Source organism: Amblyomma americanum, chromosome 3, assembly GCF_052857255.1.
Source record: "Amblyomma americanum isolate KBUSLIRL-KWMA chromosome 3, ASM5285725v1, whole genome shotgun sequence".
In the NCBI taxonomy this organism is placed as follows: domain Eukaryota; kingdom Metazoa; phylum Arthropoda; class Arachnida; order Ixodida; family Ixodidae; genus Amblyomma; species Amblyomma americanum.
The window spans coordinates 226502472-226526555 of NC_135499.1; the positions used below are offsets into that span (position 1 = coordinate 226502472).

The 24084-nt window shown below is 48.3% G+C and overlaps 1 protein-coding gene across 3 annotated transcripts; it reads left to right on the plus strand.

The window, feature by feature from the left end:
• The first annotated feature begins 64 nt into the window (after positions 1 to 64).
• Orc5 (origin recognition complex subunit 5) lies at positions 65 to 23922 on the plus strand. Of its 3 annotated transcripts, none has more exons than XM_077660349.1 (9): positions 69 to 273; positions 329 to 421; positions 2452 to 2613; positions 9567 to 9940; positions 11756 to 11870; positions 13039 to 13071; positions 20655 to 20774; positions 23506 to 23618; positions 23736 to 23922. In XM_077660349.1, the coding sequence occupies exons 1-9, from the start codon at positions 187 to 189 to the stop codon at positions 23782 to 23784; spliced, it is 1146 nt and encodes a 381-aa protein (XP_077516475.1). In that variant the 5' UTR covers positions 69 to 186; the 3' UTR covers positions 23785 to 23922. The 3 variants fall into 3 exon arrangements, with proteins under 3 accessions (XP_077516477.1, XP_077516475.1, XP_077516476.1); XM_077660350.1 differs by having other exon boundaries at positions 145 to 277; XM_077660351.1 differs by lacking the exon at positions 23736 to 23922 and having other exon boundaries at positions 65 to 273; positions 13039 to 13070; positions 20653 to 20774.
• Positions 23923 to 24084: the final 162 nt, after the last annotated feature.

The following is a 24084-nucleotide window of genomic DNA, read 5'->3' on the forward strand; positions in this document are numbered from 1 at the left end:
TGAATCGAATGACAAGCATGCTTTATTCATGGAAGTAAAAATTGTAAAAAAGAACTTTTGCAGTATTTTTTTACTATACTTTTCCTAAAGCTTTTAGTTTGTAGCCACCTTTCGACGAGGTTGACCCGAGTCGGCTAATTCCATGGCTGCTCCGTGGTCTGCGCCCGCCAGAAACGAAACAAGGGGATGGATGACGAGTGTGTGCAATCGGTGCTAGCTCAAAATCCCTGCAGGGAGAAACAGGTGGAGACGCTCCTCACAGCGATGGGACATGTAGGTGATGCTGGAGCGTTTACAGTCACGTTTCTAAAATGGACTTTTCTTGCAGCCTCACGGCGGACCCAGCCAATGCATCTTCGTTTACGGCCATGCATCCACGGGCAAAACGCGCACCGTGAGCTGTCTCATGAAAACACTAAATGTGAGTTTGTTTCTTCTCTTGCTTGTACTAAATTCGTCATTAAGGAGGTTGTTCGACCTGCTTCTTCAGCTTGCTCCTCGTAAATAACGGCCTGTACCTGCTTGAGGCAGGTCCGTGAGTTATTGGTGCAGAATTTAATAAAATAGCAAGAGAGCAATCGCAGCAAGCAGGGAACAACTGGTTCTCCTGGTTTTTTTTTTGTTTTTTTTAAGTCTTTCAGAATTAATACATCAAAAGTAATAGTCGGGGAGGTTAATTTATCAATGGCCACGAGCCACCGCGTGTTCAGTGTGATAGGACATTAACACGCGTGTGACCCGTGCATGTTTATGTATGCAGTTTAGACAGTGAACTATCGCGTGTTTCACAGTGGTAGTAATGCGTCTCTATTTTGTACATATTTGTTTGTTCGTTAGCTTGTGTGCACGTGTATATATTTTTGTGTGTGCGATGTTCAGGTGTGCAATATGCGAGTGAGATATGTTGCTGCCTTTCTTCTTTTGTTTTCAGATAATTAACACTACTACTTAATTGTCTTGAAATTAATAAAGTTCTAAACTACAAAAACACTAGAAAGGAACAGGACACACAATACGGCACATATTTGATGACTCCTGCATAGTGCCTTGTGTTGTTGGTTTATTCGATTCCAAAAATAAAACGAACATTGGTTTCTTTGCTGTCGCATTCTTTGAAGCTCCTTAGGATGCTTCTCACAGATTGGCCATTGCAGTTACTTGCGCTCTGCTGTAGTTCAAACTCTGGGCAGCTCTTGTAATTGTCATAATTTGCTGAGCAGATCGGAGTTTTGATTGCAGCAGGCACAGATTGCTGCCTTGTGCTTGATAACAGCTTTCTACTTGACAAAATTGTTGGGGTGCTGCGTCATAACAGGCAGATATTTTGCACATTAAAATAATTAGAGCAGTAGCGATATTTATTTGAAGCATAAATTGATTAATGTAAGACCGAACAAAGGTCTGTTTTCCTGCCATTGCATGTGTTCTCCTCTTATATTTTTCCTTAATATGAAGTAAGGAATTACAGTGATGCTTTCGCTGTCCACATAAAGATCTTTCGCGGTGTATGTTACTAAAAAAGTTTTAAAAAAAGAAAGCCTCTCAATTTATTGTTGCTGTGTGGCCAGAAAGGGAGCGAGCTCTGTTCCACAAAAGCAAGCTTCATAGTTGAAAAAAATTTCATATTGCTCTGAGGATCAGATTTAGCAGCCCTGCAGGACAAGTGCGGTTATGCAACCAGCCAGGTTAGCCAGCAGGCTAGCAGACGGCAACACGAGACCAATTCATTTCCCACTCATGCTTTGATTTGAAAGAATGTGTAGCCTAATTAAGTTCTGCAGAAGTGCTTAATGAATGGAAAACTTGCTTTGACCTGATGTAGTACATGTGCGCAGAGCAAGTCAGTTTAATCCGTAAAAGCAGATGATTGATTAGTTGAAACATTTTTGTGACCATTATTTTGCTGTTATCCTTTGATTCCAGTACGCAGGAATGGGGTTTGCAAGATGGAGGGGTTGATGGAGGGAAATGGCCAAGCACGAGGTGCTCTAGTTTGTTACCAGATAACAATTTCAGAAGCAGAATTCACGCTTGGTAGTATAATTGCGATTTCATGAAACTTTCTCCACATTATAGATTGCTATGTTACTTCCCTTGTTAAAATCTTTTCGGTTCATTTGATGCTCAAGATTGCACGCATGACTATAGTGACAGCTGATAAATATTCTGAGAATTCAGTAAAGATATGGTAAAGTTACAGAGGTGTTTATTGAGCTCACTAGAATTAAACCTGCGATTTGCGACTTTGCGTTCACCGAGGAGGAGGGAAGAGCAGTTGATTTATGAACACTAAAAATGCAACATCAAGCCTTGCAGTGTCATGTAATATTTTAATTTAGCTTTGGGATTGGTTTTCACGAGCTCTGTTACAATGGAATTCTGTAGCAGGTGGCAACTCTCTGCTAAAAGTGTTCTGATAGCATGTACTGTTGGCTGGCTTTCCTTGTGCAGTTGCGGCATGCCTTTGTTAATGCTCTGGAGGCATATACACCTCGGCTGCTGTTTGGTGCTGTGCTGAGCCAGCTAACTGGCAACACTGACAGCTGCGACAACTTATGTGACTTTGTCAGGCACCTTTCTGAGGGACTGCCAGCGGCTGTGCCTGCCTATATTGTGAGTTATTACGGGAAGCTATTATTATGTTTTTATGTTTGATTGCATCGTTGAAATGGCCAAGCTTTTTCTTTCCTAACAAGAAACAATTGAGATGGAAGAAAAGGATAATATGCAGCGCAAAAAACGCATGGACGACAAAAGAAAGACAAACACAGTGCTGACAGTGTTAGCGCTGTGTTTGTCTTTCTTTTGTCGTCCATGCGTTTTTTGCGCTGCATATTTTCCTTTTCTGTGATGAACCAATAGGCCCAAATTACCACCCTTCATGAGATGGAAGAAATATCCCTTGGCCATAGTCTGAGCTATTTTGCTTACCTGCTTGCCTGGCATGTGCATTAGAATTAAATTAAATAAATTCAGGTCTCTTACTAGGCTGGTGGTAATAGTAGTAAGACCAACTGCACAGAACACAGCTTGAGAAAGCAGCACTGTTGGAGCAGTATGCTCATCTCAGGGTTAAGACTAAATCCTGCCTGAGCAAGCTACAGCTTCTTCGTGGGATTTTTACAAAGTGCTGCATATTTGGTGCTGGGTGGAATTCTGCATGCCTGTGGGTGGCAATAACTTGTGCAGCAAATGCAGGCAGTGCTGTGAAACAGTGTTTGCCCTTTCTCACAAACTTGTAGCCCAGTTTGTAGCTGGCTTCTGGACAATGTTTCTGGGCAGTGTTCTAGCACTTTTGTGACATTTTTCATGCCCCATGCCTTTGCACAGTGACAAAAACTCTTCTTGTCTTTTTCTATAGAATGTTGGCGACATCACTCACAGGAAACTCAGAGCAAGGTCCAGAAACTGTCCAGACCAGTAGCAAATTGGCCTGAATGTTTTGGCAACAGTTTTACTTTGCTTTGTGTGCATTCGGTATTTTTCTTATTATTTGTATCTTCTTCGCTTCCTCTGATGAAATACATTGTTTTGAACTTTACAGATGCTGCCATGTAATGCAAAGTGCATATAAGTTGGAAAGTATGGGGTGCATGTAATTTCTTTGATAACAGTTGTGGGCTGTGACTGCTGGTGCTGCATTGAACTAAGGTCAGGGTACATCAAGAGATGTGAGTTTAGCTTTCTAGTAGAGGTGCGTGAATATCAAATTTTTGGTTGCAAAGTGAATACGGATTGTAAAGATTGGTCACAAATCGAATTTAATATTTTTGAATACTTTCGAATGTAAGTACAAATAGCTCAAATTAAAGACAAACATTTTCCCACAAAATGTGGCTATGAAAAGAAATAGGTATTGTAAACAAATTTTTTTTCACCCTTCACCAGCTTAATTTATTATATGCAAGGCCTACCATGCGTGAAATGGGGGGAAATCATGTTAGTAAGATACAACTTAAGAAAACAGCAGTTGTTAACACTGGGCCACGGTCCGTGGCATCGTATATTACTCTGCTAGCCAATCACAACAGTAAATGAAGTCAGCTTTTGAATGTTTGAGTGTATTAAACAAGCCAGGTATCAAAATTTTAGAGCTTGTAACTTTTTTCTTGTGATTAGCTTCTTGTTTAGTTAACAAGAAAAGTTTTAACAATGGACTACTTTTTTGTTGTGGAGGGATTCTGTGCAGCGGTCCTCAATGTGAATGGAGCTTCAATACCATGTTTACTTTTCTTTTAATATTGCATTCAGTGAAAAAAAAAAAAAAGGTCTAATATGACACAGTTTGACATAATGTTCACATGACAAAGGAGCTTACTGAACATGCTGTCGTGAAGCAGTGTAAGGTGCCCAAATACCTCCTTACTGGAAGAGTAACTAAACCTCTTGGCCTATGCCAGCCATAGATTATATATATGATGCCAAAATTCTTCCGGAAAACTTTGCTGAATAACACTAACAATTTTGGAGGAACTGCTCATGAGTATTGTATCGAGGTAGCAACACAGATGAGATGAGTGCATGAGTGTGGCATACCTTATAGTTGTGGTGTATTACACCATGGGCACTGGTTATACTTCTCTATTGTCGCCCTTATAGCATTCTTCATGCAGAGTTAATTGAGGCTGTTGGTGTGCACGGGCGTAGTATTAGATCTGCTTGGTCCTGTCCTTCAAAATCATTATTTTAAGATTGTTTATTTGCTGTATAAATGTTTCAGTAATGTTTGAAAATATTATACCAAGTTTTGTAATGTTTCAGTAAAGTTGATAACATGACATTAACAACAATGTAATAACATTTGACTCAAACAAAGGAGTAATATTTATATAATGTTGCTGCCAGGGGCTTTCACAAGTTGAATATTAAAGGTAAACTCTCGAGCATATGGTAGAAAAGTTCATGCTGCACATTTCCAGTTCTCAGCCACTATCTTTCAGTAGGCCTTTGATGTCGTACTGTTTACCACTTGTGCCATATTTTTCACTCATGTGTCCTTGTGTTTTTCACTCCTCCCTGTTTTAGGTAGGTTGACACAGTGCTAAACATAGTGCTAATTTCAGGAAGCGTTTGTTCTTTCTGGAACGAAGAACATGATTCAGCACCGACGCCAACGACGACGAAGCGCTTGCGCCCTCGTTTACTGAGATATAGAAGAAGTCCGTCGGATGCTCGTGCTGGAACGCTGCCGCTTGTGTCCCAGTCTCGCTGGCTCGTAGATTACGTGTACTAAGTCTTCGTCGCCGGCGCTTCCAACGTGCCAATAAACCGCTCTACATTTGGTGGAGGCTGCTGCGTTCCCCTTTTCCCCATCACCGTGGACCTCCACAGCCGCACCATCCCGATGTCAACGACCAAGGCAAGTCAACAGCCCGCCGCAGCCAGTCGCCTGCTCCGGTGCCATCCGGCAGCGGGACCCCGCTGTTTTCAGTGGCCACAGCGACCAGGATGTGGAAGATTAACTGGAATCCTACGAACAAGTGAGCCGTCATAACAACAGGGACGACCGCGTCAAGCTTACCAATGTCATCTTCTACCTCAGCGATGTCGCGAACCTCAGGTTCCGCAACCACGAGGCCGACATCCCCACTTGGGCCGTTCTTAAGAGCACACTTTCGGAGGTTTTTGGCCGTCCCGCCGTGCGCAAACTGCGTGCTGAGCAAAGCTTGCACGTCCGAGCTCAGCACACGGACGAGACTTTTACCAGGTACATTGAAGATGTAGTTGACCTCTGCAAGCGTGTTGATCCGGCTATGTCAGAGGCTGACAAGATAAAGCACATCTTAAAGGGTATCGACGACGATGCTTTTCAGATGTTATTGGCGAAGAGTCCCACCACCGTTGCCTCGGTGCATACCCTGTGCCAAAGTTTCGACGAGTCGCACAAGCAACGTCTTTGCGCTTGTCGGCTTCCCCTGCCTGCCGACATCTCCGGCCTGGCCATTGACCCTGATTTACTCGCTACCATCAAAGACTTCGTGCGGGACGAGGTCGCCCGGCAGCTCTCGCTCCTATCTCTCCAACACCAGTCACCGCCCGCCCTCAGCGCTGAGATCTGGCACGCCATCACGCAGGAGGTCGCCGATGCACTCCCTACTCTTCGGCAACCAGCTTCCTTGGCTCCACAGGCTCCGATCCCGCCAACCCCTGTTGCTGCCCCGTTGAGCTACGGTCCTCCTGTTGCCGTGCCGCCTGCCCCCGCTCCCACCCCTCTCACGTATGCCGAAGCTGTCACGAGACCACCGTGACCACAAGCTTATGCGTACGTTCCTCCAGCGGTGCCTGCGCCTGTTACTCCACGAAACCGCTTCACGCCCGCTACCTACAACCCTTGGCGCACAGCTGACAAATAGACCGATATGCTACGCCTGCGGGCCTCCGGGCCACGTAGCGCGCCTCTGTCGACGCACTCTTCATGCGCCTGTCCACCCTCTGCTGGACTACCCTGGTGTAGACCGCACCTTTCGCCCACCTTTCGGACCACCACCTCAGGGGATCTCTCCTGACCGAGAGCTCGGTCGCCAGCCCTCCGTTTCCCACCGCTCGCCTTCCCCTCGCCGCCGCTCACTGTCACCCATGAGGTGTCGCAACGTCCCCACCGATTCGGAAAACTAGGAGTCGCAGTTCCTGGGGCACGAACTGCGCACTCCTCGCCTTGCTTAAGTCCTCGCCTTTCTCCGCCGAATCTTGTTGATGTGTTTGTAGACGGTGTCAAGACACTTGTGCTTGTGGACATTGGGGCCACCGTTTCTGTAATTCACGAAAACTTCTGCCACTCGCTTCGCAAAGTCGCCACCCCATCTTCTGGACTCTCACTCCGTACAGCCAGCGCCGAGCCCGTTCATCCTTCTGCCGCTTGCACAGCACGCGTCGTCATCGCCGATGTTTTATATGTTGTCGAATTTTAGTCCTCCCTGCAAGCTCCCATGACGTCATCCCTGGATGGGATTTTCTATCCCTCCACAGTGCCGTTATTGACCGTGCCCGTGCGCACGTCGTCTTCTCTCCGCTCTGCGATGCGCCCTTCGACGAGCCTCCGATTCGCCGTGCTGCTAAGCTTGTTGTCGCTGAGGACACTGACACACCCCCCCCCACAGTGCCGTGCTCGTCCCTGTTTGCGCCGCCTCTGTTTCTGACGCCACTGTTCTCTTCACGCCTTCACCCATCCTTGCCTCTCGCCGACACATATCTCCTCTCTTCGCCGTCATCGACATTCACCACGGTGCTACCGCCATCCTCGTCTCTAACACCTCATTCTCCGCGCTCTCCCTGCTCCGTGGCGAGTGCCTCGGCCATTTTGAAACCGCCGACTTGATCTCTTCCTTGGACACTGATGTGACCTCCTCCAGTGCCGACGTCGCTGCCCTCACCCCATGTCGCGCTACTCCAGATCACCTGCCGTCTTCGGACATTTTCGACCGCGCTCTCGACACGGCTCACCGCGCGCAGCTCCTTGCCCTGCTCAACCAGTTTCGCTCATCGTTTGACTACCAGTCCACTTCATTGGGCCGTGCGACCATTGTCGAGCACCACATTGACACCGGCACCCATGCTCCTCTCCGCCGGCACCCCTACCGTGTGTCGCCTCCTGAGCGCCGTGCCATAACTGAGCAAGTTGACGACATGCTACAACGCAGCATTATTCAACCATCCTCTAGTCCTTGGTCATCGCCAGTCGTCCTGGTGAAAAAGAAGGATGGCTCGATACGATTTCGCGTGGACTATCGCCGGCTTAAAAAAATTACGCGCAGAGACGTCTACCCGCTACCACGTATTGATGACGCCCTTGACTGCTTGCAAGGCGCCGAGTTCTTCTCCTCCCTAGATCTCCGGTCCGGCTATTGGCAAGTCCCGATGGCTGAGTCCGACCGTCCTAAAACGGCGTTCGTCACCCCTGACAGACTGTATGAGTTCAACGTGATGCCATTCGGCCTATGTAACGCTCCCGCAACGTTTGAACGACTGATGGGCAACATCTTGCGCGGCCTCAAGTGCAACTTTTGTCTCTGCTATTTAGATGACGTTGTTATGTTTCCGCCCGATTTTCCTACGTATCTCAAGCGTTTCCGCCAGGTACTGAGCTGCCTCACCAGTGCTGGTCTTCAACTTAATCTAAAAAAATGTCACTTTGGCGCCCAGCAGCTGACAGTACTCGGTCACCTCGTCTCCAAAGACGGCGTCCTGCCAGATCCTGACAAACTCCGTGCTGTGGCTGACTTCCCTAAACCGACTTCTACCGACTTTTACAGAACAGGTGCGCCGATTTGTGGGTCTCTGCTCCTACTTTCGGCGATTTGTCCCCAATTTCGCCTCTATCGTCGCGCCCCTTACGAAACTTCTTAATGGTTCCGCCGATCTGTCTACGTGGGGCTCGGCCTGCGACGACGCTTTTGCTGCGCTCCGTCGTTTTCTAACCTCACCACCTATCCTTTGACACTACGACCCCAGTGCTCCTACTGGGGCCTCCGCAGCCACGTTTTCTTGTCTGAAGTTCTTCGCGAGCTTCTCGCTGCGTGCCACACAGTTCACCGCACCACTACTGCTTACCACCCTCAAACCAACGGCCTCACCGAATGATTCAACCGGACTCTTGGGGACATGATCGCCATGTACATTCGCTCCGACAACTCTAATTGGGATCAGGTTCTTTCGTTCGTCACCTATGCATATAACACCGCCTCTCAAGCAGCCACCGGCTTTTCCCCTTTCTTTCTTTTATTCGGGCGCGAACCTTCTTGTATGCTGGATACAATCCTTCCCTACAACTCCGACAACTCGGAATATACTTCCCTTTCTGACATTACCCGCCACGCTGAGCAGTGCCGCCAGTTGGCTCGCTCCTTCACCGCAGACCGTCAAGGCCTCCGCCACCATGATTCTGATCTTGACACGCCCGCTGTTCATTTCTCCACTGGCTCACTGGTCTGGCTCTCCGTTCCGGCTACGTCCAAATTTTCGGCCAAGCACATCGGCCCTTACCGCATCTTAGAGCGTACGTCACCGGTCAACTACGTTATCGAACCGGTGACACCTTCTTCGGACCATCGCCGCCGTGGCCGCGACGTCGTTCATGTCAGCTGCTTGAAGGCTTATTACAGCCCCCTCGTCGTCTCCTTGCCTTGAGTCGCCAGGATGGCTCCCTTTTTCCGCCGGAGCAGTTGGAACGAAGAACATGATTCAGCACCGACGCCAATGGCAACGAAGCGCTTGCGCCCTCGTTTACTGAGATAAAGAAGAAGAAGAAGTCCGTTCGATGCTCGTGCTGGAACGCTGTCGCTTGTGTCCCAGTCTCTCGCCTCGCTGGCGCGTAGATTACGTGTACTAAGTCTTCATCGCCGGCGCTTCCAACGTGCTAATAAACCGCTCTACATTTCTTACATTTCTTTGCCTTCACTATGTTTGTGCGTTTTTTGTATTGAGAGCAATGACTCATATCATCCACCCCTTTGCATTCATTTCTGCATGCATTACTAATGGGGTCCATGTGGAATGAAAACAAGGAAATGAACCAAACATGGCCCCAGTGGATCTAATCGATTTCTCATAAAATGTGTCAATTCTTGCAGGTTCTGGACCAGGCTGAGCGTCTGCGTAGCTTGGGCCTGCTGGGAGCACTCATGCGTTTGCGTGAGTTGACTGGCCGGCTGCTGTGCTGTGTGCTGCTGTCGCGGGCTCCATGGGAAAAGTTCAGGGGAGCAGGCAGCACCTCTCCGTACCGTATCCACTTTCCGCAATACACTACTTCAGAACTCGGCCGACTGCTGGGCGGCGAGTCACTGCTCCCCACTGTGCTGTCAGGGACCACTCTAAGTTTGCGGGAGCTGCAGCATGCTGCAGTTAGCATGGCTGCCACAACTGAGGGCGAGGGCACCTCTTGGCGGAAGGAGGTGACATCACGCCTCCGTCAGGGTCTCCGGTCTGTCTACATTCGAGAGACCAGGTAGGGGTCATTGCACTTGAGCATACGGCAAAGCACTGCTGCAGTGAAACAGGATGTGACATAATCAGTGCAGCGGAGCCGGGCTGAGCGCTGATTTTATTTATTTGATTTGGTTGCGACAAGTTAAACATCCTTGGAGGCGGAACTGCATCGGTGGCGCAGTGGTCCGAGCATCCACCTCATATGCGGGAAATGCAGAGTTCGATCCCCAATGCCACCGTGTACCCACGGGTTATCCATATGGTGCAAGCTTTCCCCTGGCCTGGTGCTGAGCTTCTCCGGGGAGAAATGCTGAGAAATGGGCCTTCGATTCTGCCTTGTGTAGACAAAAAAGACCTTGTGCCATGTCACTCCTTGGCCAAAGCTGCCCCTGCGCTATTAAAATTAATCAAAATCATCATTTTTGGTGGCGGCATATTTCTGAAAGCTTTCAATCAGGAATGATGTTTTTTTATTCCAGTTGCCTTTAGTGAAGTAATTCTAGAAGCCAAATCTATAGCTGCAGCTTTTGTAGAAGAGCGGAAGAACGACGGCATTATCGTCACATTGGCTAAACGTGTTTGCACGTACAAGTCCGTGACTCATAGTCACCATAAGCAGTCGGCGCATTCGTATTACTGGTCATTTTTTTTTATGGTGTTATCATCAGATTCGTGCACTAAAAGTTTGTGTGCTCTTGCCGTGTTGCACTGCTGTGCTGCTAGATGAGACTCGTTTTGTTATAACTGGGTGCTTGGTTTGCTTCTTGAAATTTGCATTGGAGTGCAATGCTAGATATATATGGCTTAATTTTTCAATACATTACATATGTTGAAATTCCATTTACTAAAATTTGTTATTCCAACAACTTAGTATTTATGACTGTTTACTGTACTTGTATACTTGTAGTACCAGACAGTCACCCCATTCCATATATCAGATGCGAGATTTATATGATCTGGCACTTCTGCAAGACTTCTTGAGCCACTTCGCTTATTCCTGCACAAAATTCAAACTATGTGGGAGGTGATGTCAGCAAAAAAGGAACACACATGACGTAATCTAGCCACAGTAGCCAACTGCACCTGTTTATGTAGAACGTGTTTCTTTGTCTGTTTTTGTTTTCATGCCAACTTGACTTCCATACCTACTTTCGTAGAAACTGCCCTCTTGAGAGGCCATTTTTTTAGGCAAAGAGTGTTGATGTTTCCTACATGTATGGAATGATTGTAAAGTATTTCTGAATAGAAGAGGTCATACTTATAAGCTGGAGTTCTCTTTAAATGTGTTAGATTCACCCAGCTTAGAAGCAGTGCTTCTTTTTTGTATTTTCCGTTGCATAATTATTCCTGCTTGTGTTTTCCAGTAAAATAAATTCATTGGCACTCTTATCTTGCAATTGAAGAAGTACTAACCTGAATAATTCAAGACCTTGAAATGGTTCTTAGTAAAACTTTATTTCTCTCTAAATATAAGGTTGAGAAATCATATGTGGTGCTTATGCCCCGAGTTTCCGAACTATAGAAAAAAAAAACTTGTTAAACTAGCGGCTTAGTATTTACATGGTGCCTTTTTATCCCTTTCCTATCACAAAGCCCATGACATAAAAGCTCCACAGAAATAAATAAGGGGTTCTGGTTATTCAGTCCTATATGTTCAGTGTGGATGTTGCAGTTATCGCAGATATTATTGTACTGCCAGTGGCGCTGCAGCTACCTATCATGGTATACATTGCGTAGAAATATGCAAATAAAAATATAGCACAAGCGAATAAATTACTACCGCAGCTTTGTACATTGCGTGAGATAAGTGTGTTTGTTTTGCACATGTGTGCAGTGGAAGCCAGCAGGCCCTTCGAATCGAACTGCCCTTCCATGCACGCTTCTTGCTGCTGGCAGCTTACCTGGCTTCATACAACCCACCAGGCACGGATCGCAAGTTTTTCGTAAAGGTGAGGGTGATGTTATGTTGAGAATATAATGTCTTTCTCTTGAGACATTTCGCATGTTGTGGATCTGTTTTCCTCAAAATTGGTTCTTTTGGCCATCATTTTACACTGAGACCAAGGCTTAGTTATGTGGTGTAGAAATTGAAATTGAAATTGAACTTTATTCCGTCGAGGCAGAAAGGGACTCGAACAAAAGTGAAAACATATCACTTGACGTGGTTCGAGCCCCCATTTACAAGGCATACAGCAGTTGCACATTTACATGTATAGCAGCATAGTCACGAGGACATACACACATAGAAAGTGAGTCAAGACCTACTTGTCTGAAAAGAAAAAATTGCATTTTACACAACAATAAGATATCCCCATCACATCAAGACCAGCAGAATACACCTGAGAAAAGAAAAACATCATTATACAATTATAGCTAGCATAACCATCACTCTTGTTGTGTAAAAAAATTCTTCGCGTGTGGAGCTTCAGCTTTACTTCAGTTCTACTTCACTCGAGTGATATGTGTCATACCAAAATCATCTGTTTTGTTTTGCTCTAGACTGCTGAACAGAAAAAATAAAAGATAGGTGTGTTTTATAGTTATTTGGTTGTATTATGTTGTTGCCAACCTAGTTTCACAGAAGTGACATCTTTGTTGGAAGCCATTAGATCCTTGCTCACACTAGCAAACTAGCATTGCTTGTATCGGTGCTAGATTGCTGCATTGGACAAACATAGCAAACTGTGGTATACAATCTTACCCTTTCGCACACTCACCAAAGTTAGAAGCATTTACTGAAAAAGTTAGGCCTAGCGAGAGGGGGAGTAGGGTTGAGTTAAGTGCGGCCAACTAGTGAGGCCTCACATGTAAAGCACTACAGTTAGTTGAGCGCCCACTCTTTCACTTGCACACATGGATACAAGTGCAAATTTTATACTAAAATATGAGGCTGGAACTGTAACTGCAACATGTGCATAAAATCAGCATTAGCAAAACTACACTGGCATCATTGCCTGTAGGAAATAGATTATGACAGGATTTTTGTACTGGAAAATGACTGCAGGTTTCAAGCAGGAGACCTGAGTGTGAGTCACCACCTCCGTGAAGAGCTATTTTCTCAAGTTTTCTGTGCTGTGAAAATCGTGTGTTTCACACCAGTGCTTCTTTCTTGTGCAGGCTAGGGGTCCAAGAGGCAAACGACCAAAAAAGGTGCGTCCCGGACAACCTTCCATTCTGTACTCGTCACTCTGTCAAACAGGTTTTCTTTGAGGAGGCAGCATCGAGATATACAATGGCCTGGCACTGGATGGCACATGTAGTGGTGGGAATGCTGCTCCAATTGCACTAACCTGCGCCATTCTGCTACAAATTGGCAGTTTTCTATTGCATTGCACCAAGGCTGCACCAAAATTGTCTTCTAGCAACCAAGAGCCGGCTGAGGCTACTGCTTAATGTGCAGAAGCATGTCTCTGGTTCCTTCTCCCGATGTGGAATCCAACTGGTCTCGTTTCACTTTCTGGCCCTTTGCCACCGACTACTAGAACGCAGCATGCCTGTTTTTCGTGATTCTACTTTGGCAGCACTACCAGCACTGTTGCAAATCATCATGGCAAATGCACATGAAAAGAAAAAATTGTGGCTCATGTGGTGCAAAATATGGATCTTGCTGAATATATTGGGCTTTTGCGCAGCACCGTAATATGTCCCAGAAGGTCAATGTGAGACCGCGAGAAAGGTTTTAGACGGGCTCCAGGCGATAGTTTTATTCCACGCACTTCATTCACTCTGGCTGTAACAGCACCGTCAACATCCCAGCTTCCGGTTTGTCCGTACAGTAGAATCACTTTAATTCGAACTTTCATGATTTGTATAAGGGGGGGAGGGGGGGGGTTCTAATTAAATTGAGCCGCTTCCAGCGATGGGGCGGCATTCTTCGTGGGTTGGCATATGGGTTACCACATTGTGCAAGCGTGATTTAAAGATTTTGTCATTGCTGGATGTCGTTGCTAGCACTTTAGTTTCACTGCGAGAAAGTCCGAACCGCCGCGAGCAGTGCAGCGATGTCAGACTGCAAGAAACCTGTGCTGTGCCATGAAATGGAGACAGTGCAGTTGTTCTCCTGCTGCAGCCCTATAACTCTTAACGAAGCAGTGTGGCTGCGCTCACCTTGGAAGAGTCGCTGTGAAAATGGCTGCCTGTTTATTCATCCTGGCTTTCCCCAACCGAGTTTGTTGAATCTGAGCGCGTTTGGAGTGCGAGCATAGCAACGCAGAAGCACAAGTCATGTGCCAATTTTTTTAATCTTGCAGGTTTTAAGTTTTTGGAAATGTGATGACCCCCCATAATGCGCAGGTCCACACGGGACGGAGAAGCAAAGAGACACCGTATGGCTCAGTTTAAACAAAGTTATATTCAATAATTATACATGATTATGATTATACTTCAGAGGCTGGGGTGTCCGAGCTTACGTGCCGACGACTTCATGGGCACGATGGAGGGGCTCCGGAGTTGAGCTCGAACGGTTGCTGGCAGAAGCTGCACGCCGTCGCGCTTCGGCGCTGAAGGCCCCCTTGGCGAACGATGTCGTCCTGAGCTTTCTTTTTTCCGTACTCCTTGTCGATTTTTATATCCTTCTTATTCCCCACATTCCCTAGGTTGAGGACGCCCACGCCGGAGTGGGAAGGGCCTAGGGCTTTCACTTGGGCGCACAAACACACCACCGCACTTATGGTCTCGCCCCCGTCACGTGTTGAGTTTGAGGGAAAGAAGGTTGTCGTCGAGGTAGCGTCGGCTGTGGTAGACGGTCTCTGGCCCACTGACGGTTCCCACGGGTCACCGACCTCCGTTCTCCATCAAATGACACTCGCCACTCAAGGCTGGAACGCGAGGTCACTAAAAGGCCGGGAAAGTGGTCCCTTGTCCTTGGATGTGCTCGGGAGTGTTGGTGATGATGCCCGCCGTCTTGTCACGGGGCCAGGCCCGCCGAAACGAGGCCCTTTGTCCCCGGCACGGTCACGGCAATTGGGGAAGATAACGCCCGTCTCCCCGCGGCGGCGGCGTTCGACACGTGCCGACACTATGGAAAGGGGGTCCGGTTGTGCTTAAACCCCTTCGTTTTGGTCGTTCACTCTCAACGAGTATGGCTCGGTAATTGGACGCAGCTGTTACCTGGGTCTTCTCCGTGCGGTCCATGGCGGCAGGCCCGAAAGCAATCCCACTCAAGTTGCTTGCAGCCATATACAGTAGAAACATGTGTGCTGGCTGCTTCCAAAACGAGACCGGCTGTCGCCGATCTCCTCTCTTCCAGCTGAATTGCTTTCCCTTGAGTGCTTTTGCCGCCACTGGGGGCTCCGTCTACGCCGCGCCGTCGAACGCGGACCCTCGTAGCACACACAAGGAACGTCACACTCGCTCACCCTCCAGAAGAATGTTCTCCGAACATTTGAGTCCATGCAGCTCTCCTTCTCTTTCTGAATTGCGGCCGCCGCGGTGGCTGAGTGGTTACGGCGCTCGGCTGCTGGCCCGAAAGACGCGGGTTCGATCCCGGCCGCGGCGGTCGAATTTCGATGGAGGCGAAATTCTAGAGGCCTGTGTACTGTGCGATGTCAGTGCACGTTAAAGAACCCCAGATGGTCGAAATTTCCGGAGCCCTTCACTACGGCGTCCCTCATAGCCTGAGTCGCTTTGGGACGTTAAACCCCCATAAAACCAAACCTTTCTGAATTGCCTCGCACAGTGCGTCCGACAAAACACTTTTCGCTGCACTCAACACCACTGCACAACACCGTATGCCTCAGCTGTCATAACTGGCGTCTCCAGGGGCAGCACTGATCTTCTTTTACAGATAAACATGAAACTCAGCACCCAAGCCTCTCCTTTCTAGTCCAAACTGGACGAAATAAATTTACCACAGTTACAAAGGAGCTCCCACTTCTAGCACGATCACGGCACAGACAAAAATGTAGATAACGAAAGGAAGTAGGGCAGGTTCTGCATGCGCTCCGCATGCTCTCCTGTGAAAGTGTTACTTAATGACAGAAAGGTTTAACTACCAACTCCGATATCTTAACACATAAGCACATAGCAATGTTATGAGCTGCGGCATTACACAATTCTAACCAGTTCACAACTCCGCTCTGTTTACGCCATTAGTCCGACTTAGCTTTCCGATTTCGCAGCGGATATCGGCCTTCATGAGTCATACCAAGTAAGTCTGTGACCCTTTGTCTGCTTTGAGACTCGCGAGGGCTCGTGGCAGGAGCCTCTCCTGGCGTTATCCACGCGGCAACCTCGCGCGCTTCTTCTTCTTCTAGCAATGCATGAAGTAAATCCGGTGGCATTCCGGCCGTCACCTCGGGCGCCTGCCGAACAAATGCAGGAGAGGGCGTTTCTTGCGAACTATCTGCGCGCTCCGCTTCACTTCTGTCCCCATCAAAATCCGCGCTTTCCCTTTCCTCATTTCGTGAATACTGAACCGGTGCCAACTTGAGGCGATTTGCGTGTATCCTTATCAAGCGCCGGTTCACGTCTCGGACTCTGAAGTTTACCGGAGAAAGCTTCTCGACAACCTCGCACAGTCCTCTCCACTTCGTCTGGAACTTACGAGCTAGCCCAATCTGCCTTTGGGAGTTTTCAATGTACACGCTGTCCCCCACATCAAACGGCGCATCTCTAGCACTGCGATCGTGCACCTCCTTCCTGCGCTTCGCCGCTTTCTTTAAGGCCTCCTTTGCGATGTCCCTCGCCACTTGCAAGCGCGATTCTAGCTCAACCGTATAGTCGTCCAGTGAAGCGTATGGGACACAACAGGGGCCCTCTGGCACTTCACTAGGCTGGTCCGGGTCTCGGCCGTAGAGAAGAAAGAATGGCGATTCGCCCATGCTCTCGTGTGCTGCGGAATTGTAGGCAAACATTGCATACGGGAGCCACAAGTCCCAGTCCCGCTGGTCGCGCGAAACAAAATGCGACAGGAACCCGGCCACGGTTTGGTTCAGTCGCTCCACCGCGACGTTGCAAACCGGATGGTACGGTGTTGTCTGCTTCTTAGTGATCTTAAGCAGCTCGCAAACTCTCCTCATTAGCTGCGACACAAAGTTCGTTCCCCGATCTGTCAAGAGTTGCCTCGGGGGTCCATGTTGGAGCACGATCTGTTCGACAAATGCTCTTGCAACTGTGTCTGCCTTCTGATCTGGGAGTGCTACCGCTTCCGCGTATTTTGAAAGGTGATCGACAAATACTAAAATGTACCTGTTTCCGGAAGTGGTCGTGGGCAATGGGCCCATTATGTCCATACCTGTCCGCTCGAAGGGAGCCGAAACCTCAGGGAACGGCTGAATTGGAGCTGGTCTTCATCCCTTGGGTGTTTTTCTTTCGAGACAGGAATGACACTTCGCACAGTAGTCTCTAACATCCTGTCGCATGCCACTCCAAAAGTACAAACGCTCCACACGCCTGCGTGTCTTCGCTACGCCAAAATGACCGGCGCATGGCGCATCGTGAAACGCGCGAAGAACCCTTTCTGTCCACGACCAAGGTATGACGACTCTCTCCCAAGCGGTTTTCTCTGGTCTCCCTTTCCTGGTTGGCCTCGTGCGCCGACACAGGGTGCCGTCTTTGCCAATGAAATAACCTAGCTGTTCGGGGTGAGACGGTGCGCCCTCTAAGCTTTCGATTATTCGCTTCAGGTCAGGATCTTTGCACTGCTCTGTGCGTAATTCGGCGGGGTCGACTACGGGGACAAACTCATCTATAGCTGCCACGGCAGCTGTGCGGCTGAGTGCATCAGCATTCAGATGTGTCTTTCCTGACTTGTGCTCCACTTCAAAGCAGTATTCCTGCAGGTGTAGATTCCATCTAGCGAGTCGCGAGCTAGGGTCCCTGACACTCATCACCCATTTCAGAGGATGGCAGTCTGTGACTAGCTTGAATTTGCGGCCGTAAAGGTAGCATCTGAAGTGCTTTACTGCCCAGACAACGGCGAGGCACTCCCTTTCCGTAGCTCCGTACTTTTGCTCTGTGGGGCTCAGCTATCGGCTAGCAAAAGCAACGGGATGTTCTTTGCCCTCGATAACCTGAGATAGCACGGCACCAACTGCGAACTTTGACGCATCTGTGGCCATAACGAAGGGCAAATTAAAATCCGGGTGGCGCAACAGCAGTGCACTCATTAGCTTCCTTTTCAGGGCCCCAAAAGCATCCTCCGCGTTTTCGTCCCAGCGAAAGGCGACATTTTTGGCTGTTAAGGCGGTGAGCGGCTTAGCGAGCTTGGCGAACTCCTCTATGTGCCTTCGGTAGTAACCGATCAGGCCGAGAAACTGCCGGACCTGGCGGACGCAAGTCGGGGATGGAAAATCCGAGACACACCTTAGTTTCTCGGGGTCCGGTCGCACGCCGTCAGCTGAAACAATGTGCCCAAGGTATTTCACCTCGTTTTTGAGGAATTGGCATTTAGAGGGCTTCAGCTTGAAACCCGCTCCTCTTAGTCGCACCAAAACCTGCTCAATATCGCGCAAATGGTTCTCAAAACTGTCACTGTATATGATTATGTCATCCATATACACGAAGCACAGCCTCCCCAGAAGACCTGCCAGGATAACATCAGCGATTCTCTGCCAGACAGCAGGGCTGTTGGCCAGACCCATCGGCATTCTTTTCCATTCATTGTGCCCTGAGGGCGTGTTGAACGCCGTTTTCTCGGCATCTGCCGGATCCATTGCTATCTGCCAGAATCCCGCCGCCATGTCCACTACCGTGAAGTACCTGGCAGAGCCCAGCTGAGAAAGCGTCTCCTGTATATTGGGGATGGGGTATGGATCGACGCGAGTTACGGCATTTAGTTTGCGGTAGTCCACTACCAATCGATACGAGCCATCTGGCTTTTCCACCAATAGTGCTGGTGCTCCCCAGGGTGACTTTGAGTGTTCGACAATGCCGCGATCAATCAGGTCCTGCACCTGCCGCTCCATCTCCTCACGTTGGGAGTAAGGAATCCTGTACGCACGCTGGTAAACGGGCGATGAAGTGCCGTTTTCTATCCTGTGCTTTATAACGCCACAGCAGCCCAAATCCAGGTTGGATGCGGGGAATACCTCCGAGTAGTCGTTCAGCAAACCAGCCAGAGCCTCCCTCTCCCTGGATTTTACGTGAGAAAGATCGAACGATGCCTTTGGAGCAGCCGAAGGACTAGCATGCTCTACAGTTGCGAGTACCGTATCGGTGGGCTCACGTTTCTCTATTGCAGAGGTGAAGAAAGCCAATGTTTTGTTCTTGGGAAGGCTCAGTGGCTGCTGGCTACAGTTAACCACCCGTAGGGGCACTCTGTGGGTGTCATTAACTGTCACGAGGCACGCGGCTGCCTTCAGGCCATTGCTGAGAGAGTCGACCGGCTCGAGCACTCCCACGGCACCGCTCTCTACATCTGAAGGCACACACGCGTACAAAATGTGCTCCGACCAAGGAAGGACGACCGCCTCATCGACCAGCCTGACGGCAACCCGCGAATATACCTTCTCCAATGATCCCACTGTTTGACGGGTGTCAATATCGGTAATGCGAATCTCAGCCCCTCTCCTGTTCAAAAACGGAACTTTTGAGCCGCCCGCATTAACCTCTTCCTCAGAGAATGGGACTACTACCTTCCGTTTTCTAAAAAAATTCTGCCCTAATATACCTGACACTCCGTTTGGCAGAGACACCGTGTCCGGGCATACGTAGCAGGGGCGCTCCAATGCAATTCCGCCGAGAGAGAAGTGTAACCGGTAGAGTCCACTTATGCCAAGAGGATCCCCCGTTATGCCTACAAATTTGGTTGCCATACCACCAGACGCTTCCAACACCTCGCGGTCCCCCTTCCTTCGAAGCGTGTTAACACTGCTCTCCTTAAGCAATGTCACCTTTGACCCCGTATCTATCAACAATTCCATGCAACAACCATTTAACTTGCAACGCACAACAGGGCATGCCTCGTTGGCCACACAAATCACCACCACCTCATCATCCACTGCTCCCTCCCCACGCTCCTCAGGATGGGGAGGACTATCTAGTTTTTTGTCTCGGTATCTGGAGCCCCGCTGTAGGCTTGCTTAGGGCGTGTCTCGCCTGCTTCTCTTTGTGGCTCCCTACGGCGCTCGTTTTGGCAGAACCTGGCGATGTGTCCGCGACCCTGGCAAGCGAAGCATACGATTTCTTCAAAATCTCGCATACCGCTCCTGTAGCTTTGTGGCGGTCTCCGGTTTCCAGCGAATGGGCGCTGTTGAGCGCGCGGTTCCACCTGGCGTTCCACCTGCTGAGATAGCAGCTGTTCTAAGCGATCTAACCGCTCTGTCAAGAGAGCAACCTCAGGGTTGAGCACCGCTCTCTCTATGACGCGTACTCTCGCTGAGGAGAGACGGGGCTCAACTCGCGCGGTCACCGCGCGGCCGCGACCACCAAGGCTAACTCCCGCTCCTCCCGCTAGGGGCGCTGCAGCCGAGCACGTGGTCTGACATCACGCCAGCTGTGGAGAAACGGGGCTCAACTCGCGCGGTCGCGACCACCAAGGCTAACTCCTGCTCCTCCAGGAGATTGCTAAACAACGAAGAGACTAGCCTGACTTACGGGCAGGCGATACCGAATCCCTTTCACAAATCTATTATGCTTCACATCCTAGGCTTAACCTTAGCTAAGCCAGGCCATTTTTTTATTCTTATATGTTCCAGTTCTTCCTGTTAAGAAGCGCACCAGTGATTACTACTTTGTTTTGTATCTGTGCTCAAGTGCAGTGCTGTGCAGCTGGCTGATGCCCTCTCCTGCAGGCAAACCACCTGAGTCAGCACCTTCTGGGCCCCAAGCAGTTCCCTCTGAACCGGTTGGTGGCCATCTTCCATGCCATTGTTGATGAACAGGTGGCTCCCTCTGCAGTCACTCTCGCCCAGGTTGGTTGTATGCTGAACGTCCTCTGACAGTGAAGGGCTCAGCTTGCAGTCTCGTGTCAGAGAGCAACCTGTGCACACCTAAGTCTTTGATCTTATACTGTCTCATCACATCGCAGTTTTTATTGCGAAAATGGCCATTGATGGCAATACCTGTATGTATTCCATTTTTCGATCGTTCCTCATGTACAAAAGTTGCGTTTTTAGTGAAAGTAGTGTCTTTGTCATTGGAATCTTGATACAAATCAACTTCGGTTTGTCCTCAATGTCCCGTTTGCTTTTTATAAGTGCTGATGATAATTTATCCAAGGCATCTGAGTAGGGAAGCTGCATTTGAAACCAGGTGTCAGGCTCTGGTAATACAAGGCTCAGGAATGTGACCTCTTCTACTTTCAAAGGTGGCCATAATATATGCATTACACCCCTACTTGTACAGCAGCTATGTAGCTGTACCTTGACGCTTGCAGCAGGGATTGCTATTAGTTCACAGTCTCTATTTTGTATTGTGTTGAGTGAGACTAAAGGTTGTTTTCAAGATCATCACAAAGGTTGAAGACTTTTCGTAATGCAAGCAGTTCTTCTTCGCAGCTTTTTCGAGATCATTTGATAATTCAAACGTTTTTTTCTGGTCTCTTGAAGTTAGAATTAATGAACTTTTACTGTAGTCAAAAAGGGGCCTACTCCTAATTGCCTACACACGGCCCTCAACAATTCGTGTGAATACCAGGTTTACACTAGTGAGCGCCATCAGGTAAAGCACCTGTGAAAGACACGTTTTTCACACGAAACCATTGCATCTCTTGTGGAAATGCTCGCGAACAAAGTCAAGTCTGGAATGCATAAAGACATGGGAGCAAGGAGGCTAGTGGTTGTACTCGGCATATGTTTAAAAAAAGCTGTCCAAAAAGTACGCTTTATTTTAGTGTGCCAGCACTAAGGCTCTTCCACTCAGCCGAAAAAGTTGTCTGTCAGTTTGTGTGGTCCCCGGTATGGCCTTGATGAGCCAATGTTTAAACACTTGGCAACCTCACTGAAAGCAGTGCACTGAAAACACAGCACAGAGAGGGATGAAGTCTTGAAAACATTTTTGGTATCAGGCTTGCATTGCACTGCTTGGCAAACATAGACTTACCACTAGCACATGTGATCAACACCTTTCCATTCATATAAAGTCAAACCTCGATATTTCGAACACGGATATATCGAATTATTGCGTATATCAAACACTACCTATTTTAAATTTTTTATTTCGAACGGGGCCAGATGTAAAATGGGTATATCGAACTCCGCCACCCCAGAAGACCACGTGCGCTTTGCTGACAAGAGGCGAGCTTTCCCGCAACACCCTCGAGGATAACGGCGGTGCGATGGGCGTTCCCGACTGCTGTGCACGATAGCTGCACACATCGATAGCGCTGAGGGCGCCATTTGAACGTAGTGGCGCCATAGGAAAATGTCAATGACACATTGCATTTGCCGCACTGACTCCTCGCGCCGCCGCTTGTGCTACTCCAGTCGATGTTATCGTGTGAGATTGGTGTGATCGCTTAGTTGGTTCTTTATTCTATGGCTGAGGCCTGTCGTGGCGTGGTTGGTGTTGTCGGTGCTGAGCCACAGAGCATGCGCATTGACAACTTCGTTGGCGGTGACGACAGCACCAGAACAGTGGCAGAGTTGACAGGCGTGGAGATCACAGCGGAAGTTACTGCTGAGCGGCCAAACAAAGACGCTGCCGAGGTTGATTCTGCAAGCGTTGATGTTGCCCCGCTTCCGACTGCAACTGAGGCTGTAGTTGCTTTGGCCCTTGTATGCTGCTGTTGCGGCGCAATAGAAGGCACCGGACTATCGCTTGTGGCTCATTTAGACTATGTTGAGGAGGCCGTGGTTAAGCACGTGGTTGCAAATATGAAGCAGGCTACGCTGCTACAGTGCTTTCAGCCAGAGAAATAAATACTTTGTTTGAAGCTTCATGTATTTATTGCGCCACGATTGGTTCATTGATTGATTTGTACTAGTTTTTTACGTGTTTTCTACGTGATTTTATATTTAGAATTCTGGCTATATCAAACTATTTTGCGATCACCGCACTGTTCGATATATCGAGGTTCGACTGTAGTCCTTCAACATCTTGCAGAGTCAATGCCATTTGACTCTTTTTGAAGTTTTGGTATTTGCATGTTTGTTGCAGCACTTTGTCGAAAAACTTTTCTTGCCTTCTGTAAGGGGCACACATGTCCTTGGGTAATTTAAATGCGGACGAAATGATTTAATTTTGATTGTAAGGTTTCAAGAAAAACTAAATCGCTAACAATTACTACGTCTCTGTAATGCGAAATTCAGCAGCAGTTATTTGCAGTGCTGAATACGTCATTTGTCGTGCAACAGGGTGGCGCCCTCTCTGCGCAGAAGCGTGAACGGGGGAAGTTCTGGTTCGCTACCTTGGGCATAGAGGACGCCACCAATCTGTGGCATGGTAAACAGCACAAGCGCTAGGTCATGCCACTGCCCCACTTCCTTCACTTTTCTTCGTTTCTTTTCTGTGTTATGCCAATGGCAATGACACCACAGAGCAGGGTAATGTGCCCGTAACAGCTGCCGATTTAATAATTATATAAGAAATGAAAACATATTTCTCTTGTTTTTACCCTGTAATTCTTGGTTGGAACGTTCTTGGTTAGATGATGCACTTGTTCAACTTTGTTTAGATGCATGTTGCTTTGCATTTGTTCCCCAGGTTGAAAGCTTGGTGTCACTGCGCTTGCTGGCTCGAGTGAGCCGGGAGGAGCAGCTGAGCACGCCTCGGTACAAGTGCCTTGTTGACCTGGACTTTATCCGTGCTGTGGCCAGGTGTGTGCTAGATAATTCCTGACTCTGCCGTTTATGCTGTGATTCACATGCGCAGCACTTGCCTGCATGTTTTCCAATATGTGCTTTCAACTCATGCCATTTTTTTGTTTCCTGCAGGACTGTTGCATTCGACGTAGTGGGACACCTGAACGACTTCGCTGTGTGAGGGCTGGTCGCTCAGTCCAAGTATATGGCCATCATGCTGGAAGCCATTCTCTGTGTTGCCTGTGCATTTAACAGTGATATTACTAGTTTCTGCTCATCAGTACATGTAGAGCAAATACATTGAATGTCACCAATGTCTGGTAAAGGTGCTGCCTTTTTGTTTGTATCAATGTACTGAAAGAAGATCAGTCTTGTTGTGGAGTTAATTTGCTTTTAACTGCTGCTGCCGGAATGCTTGTTTCCATGAATCATGGCCTAATTAACTTTTTTTGCCCTGCTGTGTGAATTACCTTGAGAGCTC

Bases quoted from the DNA above. Each gene is read 5' to 3' on its own strand.
- Orc5 (XM_077660349.1), top strand. From the start codon at position 187: ATGGATGACGAGTGTGTGCAATCGGTGCTAGCTCAAAATCCCTGCAGG. The intron at 13,072-20,654 runs GTGCGTCCCGGA...CCTCTCCTGCAG, and splicing joins GAGGCAAACGACCAAAAAAG to GCAAACCACCTGAGTCAGCA. The intron at 20,775-23,505 runs GTTGGTTGTATG...TTTGTTCCCCAG, and splicing joins CTGCAGTCACTCTCGCCCAG to GTTGAAAGCTTGGTGTCACT.